Below are 16000 nucleotides of genomic sequence, written 5' to 3' on the forward strand. Positions count from 1 at the left end.
AATGAGTAATATTAAGCTTATCAAAAATGATTAAATTGATTCCTGTATTAACGTAATTATGGTGACCGGCCAACAAGTAACTAATCTAGCAACCATTTAGGATAACCATAGCACCCAAGCTTTAATAAAGCAACTACCTAGCAGCACCATAGCAACCAACACCTATGCCATAGCAACACTGTAGCAACCACCCAGCAACACCTTCAAAATTGCAATATCTTAGCAACTTCCTAGCAACACCTTAGCAACCAGCATCTATACCATCTATACCAACTGCACAGTTGCAATCTGTATTTTTAGTTATTTATTTGTTCACCTTAGCAACCAACAGCCATGAAACAATGACATCTTAGAAACCACCTAGCAACAACTTATAAAAAACACCTATACCACAGCAATAAGTTGTTATCTCTTGTTATAAATTGATTGATCTTTACAGTTCACCATTCTTATCCACAAAATCAGATATAGTTGCTGGATTTCACACCACCCGAAGCCTTTTTTTACGCAGTACCAATTAACCAATCAATTAACTTCTCAGTCAATGTTTTTCTTTATTTAATACAATAATTGTCATATCTTATTATTAAAGACATGAAAACAATGGACACATATGGGATTATGTAGTAAATACAAAAATGTTTGGTCTTCACAATCCCTTGACCTAAACCCAACTGAGATGGGTGATTTGGGATGAGTTGATCAGTTGTTTGAAGACTGAAGCAAACAATTTTATGTTGTTTTTGCTTTAAAAATGCTGCATCCACACAGGCTCTTCCAGATAAAAAACGTGCAGAGATCATGGCTATGGTTAAAACTTGAGATTCTGAGGCATTACCCTTTGGTTTCTCTGGGAACCTCTGCTAGCTTACATAGATTTCCTGAGAAACCAAAGGGTGATGCCGTCAAAATCTCAAGTAGTCTGTGAGCCTGTGTGCATTTCTGGGATTCTGTGCATCAAGCGCAAACATTGATTTACCAAGCAAAGCAATGCATCCAGTAGTTCTGCTAGAGTTGCCATGAATCCCACAACAAAGCTAACCAAAATAATGTGTTGTAATAAAAATCTCTTGTAGCTCTTTTTTTTACTTTGCTTAGTCCATTCTATCTGTTACAATGCGAGAACAATGTCTGTACATGTGGGAACAGACCCACAGGAGCAGATGTATAATTCAGCGCTTAAAGTGTGACCTAGTGAATTACTGTGTTCTTATGCAAATTTCGAAGAACAAAGTGCAGTTATTTGTTTTTCCACTTTTGCCTGTTTTTCAAAGCCTTAATTTATTCCCGAATGCATTCCAGGCAAGTTCCCGCGCAAGTTCTCCAACACCAACTGCAGCGGCACGAACTTGGATGTTAGTCTGGCCTTTGACCCCGAGACCTGCCCTTATTGTACTAAAGCAGCAGCTAATGACTCAGAAGGTACTGAAGCGAACGAGACCGCAGACTCAGACAGTGAGGGGGTGTACGAGTTCACCCAAGATGCCCACTATCGGGACAACAGAGACCCCAACAAGAAGCGGAAGTTTAAGCTCGGGGCTCGAGCTGCAAAGGTGGTCCACTTTTGGAGACTGGTGTGTGACACTTTTCGCAAGATCGTGGACAGCAAGTACTTTGGACGAGGCATTATGATCGCCATCCTCATCAACACACTCAGCATGGGCATTGAGTACCACGAGCAGGTCAGTGATGATAATTATACTGCTTCTATTATTATTACACTCATGTGAAGATGCCTATATTGCCCCCACATGTGCCCCAATTAATTTAATAAAAAAAACTGTAATTCATATAGTGAAAAAGTGGCAGTTTAATTCATTTAAATCATACGCATTTGAGTCATGCTGAGAGAATTTCAGTGCTTTTTTTATGGTAGGATGGTCAGTCCCAGGCAGGCTTTTTTCAGTAGTTCTAGAACGGCTAATATCCTGAGATCACAGCAGATCCAGCACAACAATTTTAGGTTTTCCAAAAAGTTTACTTGGAATGGTGCAATCAAGCAAGTATGTCCAGTAAGAGGCAGTTCTTTAGACAGAAATGCCTTGTGGATGAGAAAGGTCAGAGAATGGCCATACTGCTTCAGGCTGACAGAAAACCTATAATGTAACTCAGATAACCACTCAGTCCAATGGTTTTTAAAAAAACATTTCAAAATGTACAGCATGTCCAACCAAGCTCAGATGATAAAGGGGTCAATGACAGAATGTTGTGTACACATACTTTCTTATTCAATTTTTAGATTAAGTGATTAGCTGTGAAAATGTATTTATTATTATTATTAGTATTATTATTTATGCTCTCAGAAGTGTAACTTATTTATAAATATTTTTTTACCATCAACTTAAACAGAATGTATTATTGAATGTATTATATGTATATCATTTTATGCATTTAAACTTTTTTTAAACTAAAAAATTATGCAGTCAGACAGGCATCACATCATTAATTCATGGTCAGGAAATAGTCCAAAAAATATTAAATCGATAGAGATAGGCCCAAATTTGTCAAAGCCAGGCAGTTAAAGGCAGTGTAAAAGTGTGGGGAATGCTATTTTCTTTGACATGCTTGGACCCATTATTGCCATTTAATCAATGTTTTAATGTCACAACCTATTTGAGGCTGTTTAATTGTTGCTGACCTTGTGTATCCCTTCATGGCCACAACTTACCCATCTTCTACTAATAGAAATGCAAAGCAAAAGTCTCCAATGAATCATGCAGGAATTCTTGACAATGTGTTCTCTGATGGATAATGTGAAGAGGAGCATGAGAAAGTGCTTGTCTGCATGGTGTGGTGACCTGCTGACTGTGTGTGCATGGTGTGTGTGAGAGAGAGAAAGATAGATAGCAGCAGGTAGTTTATATCTCACCTGCTTAATGGCCTGTAGGCTGACACAGTGCCATGAGTTGAAAGATCCCTCTTTGTAACATGAGAAGAGAGGGACACGTGTGTATGTATTAATCCTTTCCCAGTGGAATAACACTAGTGGTGGCTGTAATGTACGACCTATATTTAAAAGTTCAGACAACACAATGGCTCACCCTCTCAAAGTTCCTCTCAGGAGTGTGATTTACAGCCCCACTGTCTGTGGCTGGAGCTCAATAACTGTTTCTGCAAGTCTGGAGTGAAGCAATGCTCTGATTGCTTCCGCTCTGTTTGCAAGGGCAGGAGACTTCAGAACCTAATCTACCTTGTGTTGCTCGGTAAACTCCGTCATATGCAAAATAAACTGCGCAAATACGTCATATGCTCTAATATTTACTCTCAGGACTTGCACCCATATGAAAATTCTAGACTACCTGGATGAGCATTACAGAGGCATAGAAAAGTAGTAAAGAAGAATTGACCTGAAGTGAGGATGCATCAATACCAATACCAAGCGCTGCACTGTTAAGATATCAACGTGCCAAAGTCAGAGTGCACATGCGCTTAAAGGAAATGGCAAGTGCTACATTGATTGGTTTATTACCCATGTTTGGTTAAGAGATTTAGTACATGCCCATTCCACGTTTTGTGGTGCACAAGTCATGCCAAACAACAATACCAAACAACTCGCCTATACAATGCTAAAATAGGGCCCTATGCGTTATGGTTTGCTGAGCTGCTGGTGTTTAAACAGTTGCATTCACTCTTTCTCTTTCACTCTACTCGCTTGCTCACTCGCTCACGCCATCTCCTCTGCTATGGATCTGAGACTGAATAAATATAATTCAGACTTGCACATTAGCCCAGTGTCTTCCAAACAGCCTGTATCATCTATAGTCAAATGGCAATGCATTTTTGAGCAAGATTTTTCTATTTCTCATTTTGCTATCTCAATGCTAATAAATCTTGATTTAACAATGTTTAGCTAACAATTCAATTCACTTTCTTTATCATTTGCCAGTGATTAGCTGACAGGTTGACTGAAGGTAAAGCATAAAGCAAGTAGTATGTTATTACCACGATTCCGTTGATACAAACCAAGACTACTTCATTTGGTCCTTTAGTCCAGAACATGGTTTACAGCAGCTTTCATACCTTCTAGTTTGGTTCGGACCAACCAGTTTATTTTACAGTAGTGGTTAATAAATCGGAATTGTACTGTCTATATTGCCAGTGTTGTCTTTTTAAATTCCTAAAATAATCTGTATGTTTTATATATGATAAAGATTGTGATCAATGACAAATAATGGTAAAACTACAAAAAATGCCTTACAGCATTTTACAGATTCCTTAGAATCCACAGATTCACCACATTGACCCCTTGTGGAAAAGCAAAAGGCTAATGTGCACATGGTGCCTTCTTGTGGCACACTTTCTAACTGTGGCCGAAACTGCACTGTGTTCACTATATAGTGCACTACTTTGGGATATTGCAGTTTTGTAGTGGGAAACTTTCAATTCCACAGTGCACAGAAATAAGTGGTTTACAAATGACGTTTGGTTTGAAGATTCATGCTTAGCTTTGTTGAAAAATACAGACATTCAGACTGATATTTATTCAGTGCAATCAGCTGTTGTACAGCAGTGAGTTTACACACAAAGCGAGGCGTCCACTACTTCCTTCACGACCTTTTTGAATTGTGTTCACTATAATAGTGTGTTGAAGACATAGACATAATTAACCATAGAAATTCACCTTTAAATTTTCTTCTTAAAGTATGATTGAGTCTGAAGGTCAGTATCTATTTCTATGTAGGTTTCTTTGAAATATGCAGAATCAAAGCTGTGGGTGTTTTTTTATGGTCAGTTAAGCCTCCTTCTTTAGTTTGGCCTGCTTGATTAATCAATAAAAAATCAGCAAATTGTTTGATTGCTAATATAATCAATAATGACAAGTATAATTTTGTGTTATGAAGTTGGACAGTTGTACAGTTGATGAGATTTGATGAGTTGATGAGTTCTGCACGTAGGTCTGTTCTATCTGCACGCTATCGGCAGTCCTTTTCTCCTTGCCCTTTGTCTAACTTTTCCGGAGGGTTGCGGAATTCCAGGCTTTTCACGCATCTTGTGCTCATGTTGTTTACTGTAGGGGGAGTAATTTGGGCCGTGCTGGCGGAGGAGCACAAGTGTGAAGGCTGAATTGATGAGAGGGCAGCCGACACACATCTGAAAGCGATCGCGCCGTGTTTACACAGCATGCTCGCATGCCTCGCAGTCTTCCAGATCCTTCGGGGGGCACGCACCGTGCTCCGCCATGCCCACTCACTTCTGCTTGAAGTCGCTGCCCAGAGTTTGGATGCAAACAAAAAAGCGAATTATCTGCATTTTGCAGGATATTGCTGCGCTGATGAATGATGAGTTCCATAGCTTTTCCCTACTGTTATGAGCCTGGGTGATTTTCCTGCTCCAGCCTGAACGCTGCTCGGATTCGGGCAAGAAAACATTAATCATAGTTCTGTCTTCTATAAACACATGAATCATATTTAACAGGCAGCGCTTGTATAAATCCCAGAAGTCGCCTCATCAAGCATGTGAACTTTTGAACCTCGCCTGATAGTCGGAGGGTTCCTTAAGTGTGCTGGCGACTGTGTGAGAGTGTGTGTGTGTGTGTTGTCTTGTTGTTGTTGTGTGTGTTGTGTGAGTGTGCTGGAGCTGAAAGAAAGGTAACGTGAGCTCATGCTCTTCGTTGGCTTTGCTGAACACTGGCGTGGTGCTGGCGGTAGCCTGAGGGAAAGCTGTACATGCACACACACACACACACACATGCATGGTGTTCCCCTCCCGCTCAGAATTCGTCCTGCAGACTCCTGGGGAATTCTGGCAGCGCGAGCCGTCTTTATCGAGCGCACCATCTGGAGAACGGGAGATGGGGCTAGAGGAGGAATTCTGGATTTACAAGGTTACTCGGGTTCTTTGACCCAGTCCCTGAACAAATAAAACCTGACGCCAACCTGCCTAATTGCATCTGTTCTCTTTTACTGTCCTGGAGCTTTTTATCGCCTTCTCCTTCTTTCTGCCTCAGCTCTTTCTCTCATCACCACTTTCTCCCCTGCTTTTTTGGTGGTTCTTAGCTTTCTTTATTTTGCTCCTTGACTCAATTCAGTCCTTGGCCCTGTCTGTTTCTCTGGAGCACCTTTTAAAGCTTCTTGAAGCAGACAGTTAATCGACAGTAAATCATCCCTGTCTGCTGTCTGCTTCTCCAGCCATTGATATCCTACATCATCTCTCAAAGCCCACTCTGAACTGGGGAAGCCTTGGGGTGGACAATGCTGCAGTGTGTCATCATTATCGTGATGAATGATGCCATTCATCTGCTTTTCTGAGCATATCATGGGTATCATCATCAGGGCTTATAGAGCAGTGAGCAACAGCATTTAATATAAAAGATTTATTATATAGATTTATATCAGTATATTATTGAGAGTCTGTTTACAATAGCAACTAGTTGACTAGTGATTTAAACAGCTAAGCATGTAGACTCTGAGACACCCTGTTTCGATTACTTTATAGAATGTACATGAGGCTTGTTCTCATTCTGGTAAGATGGACACAAATGAACTTGTGTGAACTTTAGAGTCTAGAGTGGAGTTTGGATCCCATTTATGTGTTTATTTATGTGATACTAAAGCATATGTTGAGTGGTATGAGTGGTCAGCTCATTTTACTCTTTATACTACATCTTCTCAACTTTGCATATTAGTGGGTGTGGTTTGCACACTACACAAATTACATGATGTTTCACCAGGAGGAAGCCACATTGAGTGTGTCTGCGCTACAAGTCTAGGTTTTGCAAAAAAAACAAAAGTAAAAACCGATGCAAAGCCATGTGAGATGCATTGTTTTACCTTCTAAAAGGGATGTTTGTAAGGAATTAGTATTAAAAGTTTGTGTTCTGAATTGCTGGGAAATCGATAGAAGAAAGAGAAAAATCTTTAGATTTCTGCACAGCTTTAGAGTCATCAACAGGTCCAGATATTAAACCTGACACAATCATCATAATATTTTTTTCATAATTCTTTTTGTTTACAATTATTCAACATTTAAACGTCTTTACGTTGTCTGAAAAATCATAGTCTAACTAAGTCTAGTCTAACCCTCCTAAGGCAGCAGTCAATTCAATCAGCCATTACACAAAGAGTTAACAGCATTATGACCCTTTCCTGCTGTGCTGATGGTGGATTCATGGACCGTGCTGTTATTCAGGAGAGACCTGTACGTCCTCAGATGTTATCCTGGGATTCTTTCAGATTTGCCATAATGTTATTTGCCACGCTGTTGGAGTGGTTTTTGTGGACGATCAGTCTTTGGGAGAGTAACAGTGGTGCTAAATTTCCTCCATTTATATATCATCTGCCTCACAGTGCGATGGTGGAGGCCAAACACTTTAGAAATGCCTGGTGAGCTTCAGTAAATCTTCTCCTCGGGTCCTGGAGAATCTCCTTTGATCGAGGCGTAGCAGACCTATATAAAGCCCTGAGGTGAAGACCAGAATTGAATGGTGAAGATCCAACTTTAAGTTCTTGCGGGCTGCTGAACTCAAATCTGATTTTCAGATTTCTCTGTTGATGAATTACCACTCTGTCAACTCCAATTACCGCTATAAAATATTAATAAAAATACATAATTATAATAATGGCATACTCGCACAATGTAATATGAATGAATGGGTATGCACAAGGCGCCTTAATGAAATTTAAACTACAATATTTACTATTTATACTATATATACATACTGCTCTGGAATAAAATAAGAGACCACGTCAGTTTCTGAATCAGTTTCTCTGGGTTTGCTATTTATAGGTATATGTTTGAGTAAAATGAACATTGTTGTTTTATTCTATAAACTACTGTCACAATTTCTCTCAAATAAAAATATTGTCATTTAGAGCATTTATTTGCAGAAAATGAGAAATGGCTGAAATAACAAAAAAGATACAGACCTTTCAAACCTCAAATAATGCAAAGAAAACAAGTTCATATTCATTAAGTTTTAAGAATTCAGAAATCAATATTTTGTGTAATAATTCTGATTTTTAAATCACAGTTTTCATGCATCTTGGCATGTTCTCCCCCAGTCTTACACACTGCTTTTGGAAAACTTTATGCCACTCCTGGTGCAAAAATTTAAGCAGTTCAGCTTGGTTTGATGGCTTGTGATCATCCATCTTTCTTCTTCCTTTTGGGAAAATTCAATCTGGTAAAACTCATTATTTTAAGCGGTCCCTTACTTTTTTTCCAGAGCTGTATTATTATATAGATATTTATTTAGTGTTTGATAGTTTTGCTTAACTAATAAATGTATAAACTGTAATCACATTGCATATTTTTATGTTTTAATTTGAGAGGTTTATATAATATATCATTTTATGTTTCCACATGTCAGTCAAAAAGTTTAGCCTCCAGCCAAGTTAACTGAGCCCGAAGGAGGAGAAGCAGAGACGGGGTGGGAGAGAGAACGAGGTGAAATGGTTGGGGTTATATGAGCTGCACACGGCGGCCTGTACCGCTTCCTCCCAGACACTCAGACACTGTGTTTTTTGGAGTGTACATGTGCAGACCGCTCCGTCCTGCAGGTGAAAACCATTCAGACTTGACCACATAAATATTTTAAACATGTTTCTGCGTAGAACAGTGGGGGTTTTGATTTCAGTGTTCAGATTTGAACCTGTCTGCATGTCTGCCATTTCTAAAGCCTGTGTGAATATTTGTATTACACTCATGCCAATCATATTTTGATCTCTGTCCTCTAAAACCTTTAGGTCACGTCAGCATTATTTGTCCCAACGTCATTATTACAGCAGTGTGAACACACTCGCACCTTCACTCCAAGACACATTTGACAACCAAAGCCAGCCCTCCACACCACAGGTCCAACTGCCCACAGGATTCTGTTGATGGACTATTCTTAGTTCAGCAGTGACACTGAGATGTTTAAAAACTCCAGCAGCACTGCTGTCTCTGATTCACTCACACCAGAACACAACCACCAGGTCAGTGTTACTGCAGTGCTGAGAATGATCCATCACTGAGAAATAGCTGCTCTGTGGTGGTCCTGTGGGGTCCTGTCCATTAAAGAACAGGGTGAAAGGAGGATAATAAAGTATGCAGAGAAACAAAATATGGATGGATGGATGAATAGATGCTTGATTGGTGTGTGCATAAAGGCCCAATCCCATTTCAACCCTTGGCCCTACAAAGATCGTGCAGAAATGTATTATTGTTGTCCATTTTCTAATTTCTCTCTGAAGGGAAGCTAAAATTAGCTTTGATTAGCTTTTATTTTATTTCTCCGTTCTGCCTTAAATGCTGCAGCCATTTGTTGCACCATTTAAGGTGGAATGGGAAAGTTAGGTAGCTAACTAGCTACTGAGACAAACTACTAGCCATCATTTTTTTTGCTTGTTATGAACAATTCGGCCATAAAACGTTAAAATTACACAATAAACTATGTTAATATACTGTTAATCGTTACTTTTAACAAGGAAAATATTTACATTTGTGGGTTTCTTACCAGTGATTCTCATAACCCTTGGTTTGAAGTGTGCATCTGAAAAATCTCAGTTTGAAGGACTAACAAGCCCTATCCCTTCTCCCTACCCCTCCAGCTTAACAAGAATCGGGACACCCCTACCCCTTGGTGTGCACTCGCAAAACAGAGGGGTAGGGCCAAGGGATAAAATAGAATTGGGCAAAAGATTACCGTCTTAACCCTTCTTGAATATTAGACATTTATCATGGTGCATGTTGTCTTTATTTGTATATTAGTTAATTGCATATAACCCCTTAAAATCCAGTCTAATAACGTCCATAGGCTTTTTATAGTAAAAACTAGCTGAAGTGTTCTGTATACAGTATAAAAGTGTGTAGGGGGCATTTGGACACACTGGCAGGTCCTGCTCATTTAAAAGATTGTAAAGAGGTTGAATATGAAATGACATAATTACATTAGCATATTAACTTCTAAAGGTTAATACCCCATTTATGATTAGATGGAAAACCAGAATATATAATGTCATATGGCTCTTTTCTTTTCAAATGAGAGTGACCTTCATTCAGCCTAGCCAAACATCATTAGCAGCACCAGAAACTGAAAAAAAGGAAAAATGTCAGCTTGTCATAATAAAATGTGGCAATGAAGTCAACAGTAGAACAATAATTTATGAAAGAACATGAAAATTAATCAAATAAATCAAGTGAATTTCTCAAATCATTTTGTTTATCATCATTAAAATAATATTAAAAGAAGACTATCATCAATAGAGACTACACTGGACAACAAAAATGAACTCATCAGTTCGATTGGCTGATTGCCAATACAGATCAAAGGCAGCGTTGAATGCCACATTAATCTTTCCAGGCAAGCTTGCTAATACATCATTGTGCAGGGCTTAAGTAACTTAAGTAATGTTCATTTACTCTCTCTCTTTCTCTCTCTATCAAGATGATTTTTTTTTTTTGCTTTTTTGGAATTAATCACATTTAAAATACCAAGCACTATCTCAAAGTGGTTAGCTATGTTTATTAGCTCTGCTGTGTTGTGATTCTCATTGCACTAAGTTGAGTGATGTACTCTGGAGAGGAGTATCCAGTTAGTGGTGTTTTTAAGGTCTTATCGTGCTTTGCTTTCTCCTTGAGACTTGAAATTAGTTTTACACATTCTACAAATATGTGAGTATTTAGAGTGGGGTTTTCTACACTGGTGTTAATATGGGTTTGCAACAATATGTGGGGTCCATATTTAATATTAATCATAAGATCAGCACAGCACCAGAACAGATTGCTGATCTCATATTTAGGGTAAAAAAAACTGTCTAATCAATGCACAACTGAACAATCTTACTATTGTCCTGCCAGACAGTAAAGTAATCAGCTAAAAACTAACTTAAGTCCAAGTGGAGGGGTTAAACTTTGTAGTTTAGAAGTTTAAGATCATGCCTTTAGAGCACTGTGAATTTATTTGTGAATGATGGAACACTTTTCACTTGTTCTTGCTACAGCTCTTATTCGTGTATGTGAGTAATCAGAAGCAGTAAATATGTTGTTATTGGTTGTTAGTGGATTTTGATTATGTTTATGGACGTTATGTGATGTGGGCAGGAGATCTAATGTGAATTCAAACAAGAGTTTAGAAAGATGCTGCGCTGCAGAGACTGGTTTGTATCAGGGCTGATGTTCTAAATGTGGAGTTGTTTTGCATGTGTCTGGAGAGCACTGTGAGATGAAATTGCACAATAGCAGCCTTGCAGGATCTTTGCACTGTTTTATAACGAGAATAATGTATTATATCAACCTAGCCCCAGTAAACTCTGCTTTTATATCATTATTTCCAGAGGCACAGTAAGATGCCTGCAGGTGTGCATTGCCACACTCCCTAAACTACTTACATTGTATATCTGTATGTTTTTTCTCACTCCTTCTAATGGATGCATCCAGCTATTTTTCTTTTTATTCTTCTCCCTGTAGAGAAGTATTGTCAATAGAACAGAACACTCTGGAGCAGATAAGCTTGAACCTGTTGGCACCAATGCATAATGCCAGAGGCGGGCTATAGAGAAAGGTATAAAGCACTTCGGTATTAAGCTATGCAGCAGTGGAACTATCTTCTCTGCAATGATGATGCTCCATCCAGTACTTTCAGTCACATCCTCACAGCAGTGCTCCAAAATCTAGTAGAAAGCCTCCTCCCTATGCAGTAGAGACAGTTGATCCAACAAAGGTACAATTAACAAAATACTTTTTTAAAACAATTGTATTTCTATTTTTCCCCTTTTTTCCCCAATGTACACAGCCAATTACCCAACCGACTCATTAGGACTCCCCTTATCACTAGTGATGCCCCAACACAAGGAGAATAAAGACTAGCACATGCATCATCTGCTACATGTGAAGTTCCAAATTGGTTCTGATACATCAGCTCACAGACGCCTTGAGCTGCCGACATTACTTTTTGGAGTGATATGGGAAGAGAGCACCATCTACCCACCCAGAGAAAACCAATTGGTGTCTATGTGTCAACAGGTGTATTTTCTCTAAGTGTGTTGGCTACCAGTGCCAGTTTGAAAAGACTTTCCATGCAGGCTTGTACTTGTGTCCTAGTGTTGAGGGAATTACCAGTGATAGAAAAAATACATGTGGTGTGTTTGTTGGACAGCTCCAGGATCCTAGAGTTGTGGGTTCAATACTCTGTAACTCATTGGTGGGTTCTCCACGTGACCATCTTGTGCACCGGTTTCCTCTCACCTCTTAAAAACACATACAGTAGGTAAACTGGCCATGCTAAAATGGCCAATCCATGTGTCTGTTCGAGGGGGATTCAGTAGAGTACAGTACAATACATTTGCGCACAGTTTGTCTAGAGCAGCGTTTCTCAACCTTTTTTCTATCACGACAGCCTTTAAATATATGCGAGATGTCACGGCACCCCAGTTTACGGGGGGGGGGGGTGCTGGCGCAGTACTTCAGGTGAGAACGGGGGGGGGGGGGGGGGAGTGCTGGCGCAGTACTGCAGGTGAGAACAAGGGGGGGGGGGCGCAGTACTTCAGGTGAGAACAGGGGTGCTGGCGCAGAACTTCAGGAGAAAACGGGGGGGGGGGGGGGGGTGGGTGCTGGCGCAGAACTGCGTCACAGCTGCGCAGTAATACACCGCCTCTGTGGGTCGCATCCTTCAGAGTATGCTGCCTGTGAATTGGGACACACCCCGACACGAGCTGACTCTGGAAAGGAAATATGCACGTGAGGCGCAATATTTTGACGGCACCCCCGATGAAGCCAGACGGCACCCCAGGGTGCCGCGGCACCCTGGTTGAGAAACACTGGTCTAGAGCATTTGTTCTCAGTTTGAAGAATCCCTGCTCTGCACATTTTGGAGTTTTCCCAACATAGTTTTTGCTGTATGCACCTCCAGATCCACTGCAAAAACAGAATTAATTGGTGTCTGTTTGGAATGAATTGGGTCTTTACTGACAAATACTTGCATTAAGTGATTCCTTAAACCAATTCTTTTTCATTACTGGGTACTTCCTAGATACCATGCCCATGTGAGACCTGTATGCATGGCCCAATTGGATCTCAGCAGGTTTTGTATGTGGGTTTCATGTTAGTCCCACCAATGGGTGGCCCAACAAAATGATGGGCCCCATCAGGGTCAATGATTGGACCAGAAGGGACCAGTACTGATATGTTATTCATACTAATATGACTGAATTACCATTATTATGTTACGTAGCTGGGCGCAGTCTGTCTATAACATTGGTGAGGTTGCTCTTTTTCTGTACTACACACACATTATTAGTAACTTCTATGGCTCTTCTATGGCACCACTCAAAGAACCATATGAAGCATTAGAACTATGTTATACAACCACTACTACTACTTATAGTAGTAACAATAATTAAATGAAAGGTCACTATAATTATGACACTGTATGATCTATTTGTTAAATAAGTTCTGGTTGTCAGAAGATGGGTGTTGTTGCTGAGATTTGAACCCTATCATGTTGTGCTTTCTCCTTCATGTTAACAACTTTTCCTTTTATGGTCTCCTGATGGGATACTTGTCCCACTTCCAAAAATGTGGCACAGCATTTTAGCTTATTTACTTTAAGCAAATGCTTCGTTTTCTCACTTTTAACTTTATTTTGACTCTGTCATTCAGGAGACTGACTACAACTACCAAATCCTTAAACCCCACAGTCTGGCTCCATTCTCCTTCAGCCCCCCATCAGTCTTCCTCCCTCTGTGTTCTGTCCTGCTCTTGTGGAGCTGTGCTGTGTATTGTTGCTTTGACTGAGCAGCTTGATGGCGGTGGCGTCTGGTTAGCGTGAAGTCTGCTGGCAGTGGGAAGCTGACGGGGTTAGTGGTGGAGAGCAGGCAGGCAGGCAGACTGATTATTACTGTACCCTAAAGCACTGGCCTCTACTGCTCAGATCAGGTGTTGGGATGGTGATAAGAGTGGTCAGGAACAGAGTAAGTGCAGGGTATAGCTGCAGCGTTTGCAGTAAACAGGGTTTTAAGTGCTTTATCTTAGAGTTTATTCAACTTGGAGGTGCTGTATGGGCTGACTATTTGTTAAGATCCTCCTTATGTGGTTTTGACAGTATGTGAAAACAGCATGTCAGAGTTGAGGCCTTTGTTTAATTAATGTAAAAAAGCAGTGCTCGGATCAAAGCCTCTTGTGATACAGCAGTGTCTGCGTATTTGTGCTGGGCTAACTGATTAGGGCTGTGCTGGAATGGGTTTGGCCGTACGCTGCATGAGTGGCAGATAATACCTGGTGAGATAGTGCTTAAGAGCAGTTCAGCTGAAGAGTGGTCTGGGCTTCAGGCATGAGAGCTGCGTGTATCTGGGTACTCTTCATTAAGCACCTGTTGTGCTGTAGATAGTTGCAGAGTTTCGAGTGTCAGTGCAGCTGATCAACAGCAGTGCACAAAAGAAGCAAAGCTGTCACAATAATTCAGCCTAGAGTTTCTGACGATGACGATCTTATTTTATACACCCCAGAGGCCTGCATAAAAAGAAACGTATATACTGTTTATTATAAGCCTAATGTATCTGAACAGGTCATATTTCTAGCTTCCATATTTTCCACAAATGTTAAGAATGGCTGCCAAATTGTATAAAATCTCTGTACAGACCCTTAAAAAGAGTACTGTATATTCTCTAGTGTAAAATGTTGCGTAACCTCTCTAATCCAATGGGCATAATTCAGCGGCCTAGGGTCTTTCCAATTCAACAATGTGAGTCATCTGGCTAGCAAAGTGTAAAAAGCAAGCCCGTTACATTTATAGGAATTTGGATAAATATCTGAGGGCAGGATGCCAAACAGTGCAATATAAGGCGAATAGACACTGTTCTACCTTGAAAAGATGGAAGAAGTGCGCACTCTCTGAATAATTTTCTGTCATAGTTCTTCTGGAATTTGATTTTCTAGGTCCTTTTTCCACATCCCATTGAGATTATCCAGAGTCGAATGACATATGCCTATATATTGGAAACATATCCAATGTATAACCACATGAAAAATACACTTTGAAAAGTTTGTTTCCAACATGTCCACACAGCCATACAAATAATTTGGTTCATTTAGAAAATCGTGTTCAAACTACTTGCTCAGTCAGGGGAAGATGTGCTGCTCTCCAGTATCAACACCATATTCTATACACCATATATGTGAATGTGAGTGATTTTTAAGAGGGTAACTATGGAATTTGCTGATTTCCACCCCAATTTTGGTTAAACCAGATTTTAAATTTAAAATTCTAAATTACCCCAGGAAAAAATACAGCTTGATATTTTTAGGGCTTCTTTAAACCGATCGACATTCTCCTCGGTTAAAGGCGGAAATTCTTCTCTTCTTTGGAATCAGAAAAGAAAGAACAAAAATAACTGTGCCGAGTTCAGAGCAGTGTTTGTCCTTGGCTTTCCTCTTCCTGGAAAGGCTTCCCTGCAGGTTTGAGTGTTTTATGTGCTGCTTTCCTCCCACAAGTGGTCTTGATTTGAAGTGAAGGGCCTGGTCCTGCACAGAGGCCTGGCTCAGCTTCCCGCTGGGCCAACAGCGCCTGGACCTGCGCTGCTCACATCCGACGTGCTGGCACTTTCTCCTGTCCTGTCAAAAGACACAGTAACGGCAGATACAGAGCAGTCCTGCAGTAATTAATGGACATGGTGACACAGGTTTAGTTGTTTTGACTTCACTTTAGCACAGTGAACGTAAGATTTCATTTTAGGATATTTACACAGCCCTTTTACACATAGATTCAGAGAAACACTCCTGAACTTCACCTGGACAAACAAGCATATCTTAAATCATATAGTTCTGTTTTATAATACTTGATTGGCGATATTTTACTTAACTAAGTTTACTAAGTTAAATGCTAAGTGTTGTCCAGGTTATTGGATTAACATGGTTAATCAAGGACTATTTGAGTTTTAAATGTCCATGTTCATCTTGGTAAAAATGTTTTAATTATAAGCTGCATTCGAAAGCCTAGGCTGCAATTGAGGTAATAAACATAAATATTATATCAAATATTATATAAAATGAAACATATATAAAATAATAAAAAATATTGTCATTT

General features: G+C 39.9%; 1 protein-coding gene across 8 annotated transcripts in view; it reads left to right on the forward strand.

Annotated features, from left to right (window-relative positions):
- cacna1g (calcium channel, voltage-dependent, T type, alpha 1G subunit) overlaps nucleotides 1-16000 on the forward strand; it is a 192430-nt gene that overhangs the window by 61174 nt on the left and 115256 nt on the right. For all 8 annotated transcript variants that reach the window (XM_049464284.1, XM_049464285.1, XM_049464279.1 and 5 more), the window contains exon 8: nucleotides 1303-1682. In XM_049464284.1, coding sequence (XP_049320241.1) covers nucleotides 1303-1682 — 380 coding nt within the window. The remainder of the gene's footprint in view (nucleotides 1-1302; nucleotides 1683-16000) is intronic.

Source organism: Astyanax mexicanus, chromosome 15 (genome assembly GCF_023375975.1).
Source record: "Astyanax mexicanus isolate ESR-SI-001 chromosome 15, AstMex3_surface, whole genome shotgun sequence".
Lineage (NCBI taxonomy): Eukaryota > Metazoa > Chordata > Actinopteri > Characiformes > Acestrorhamphidae > Astyanax > Astyanax mexicanus.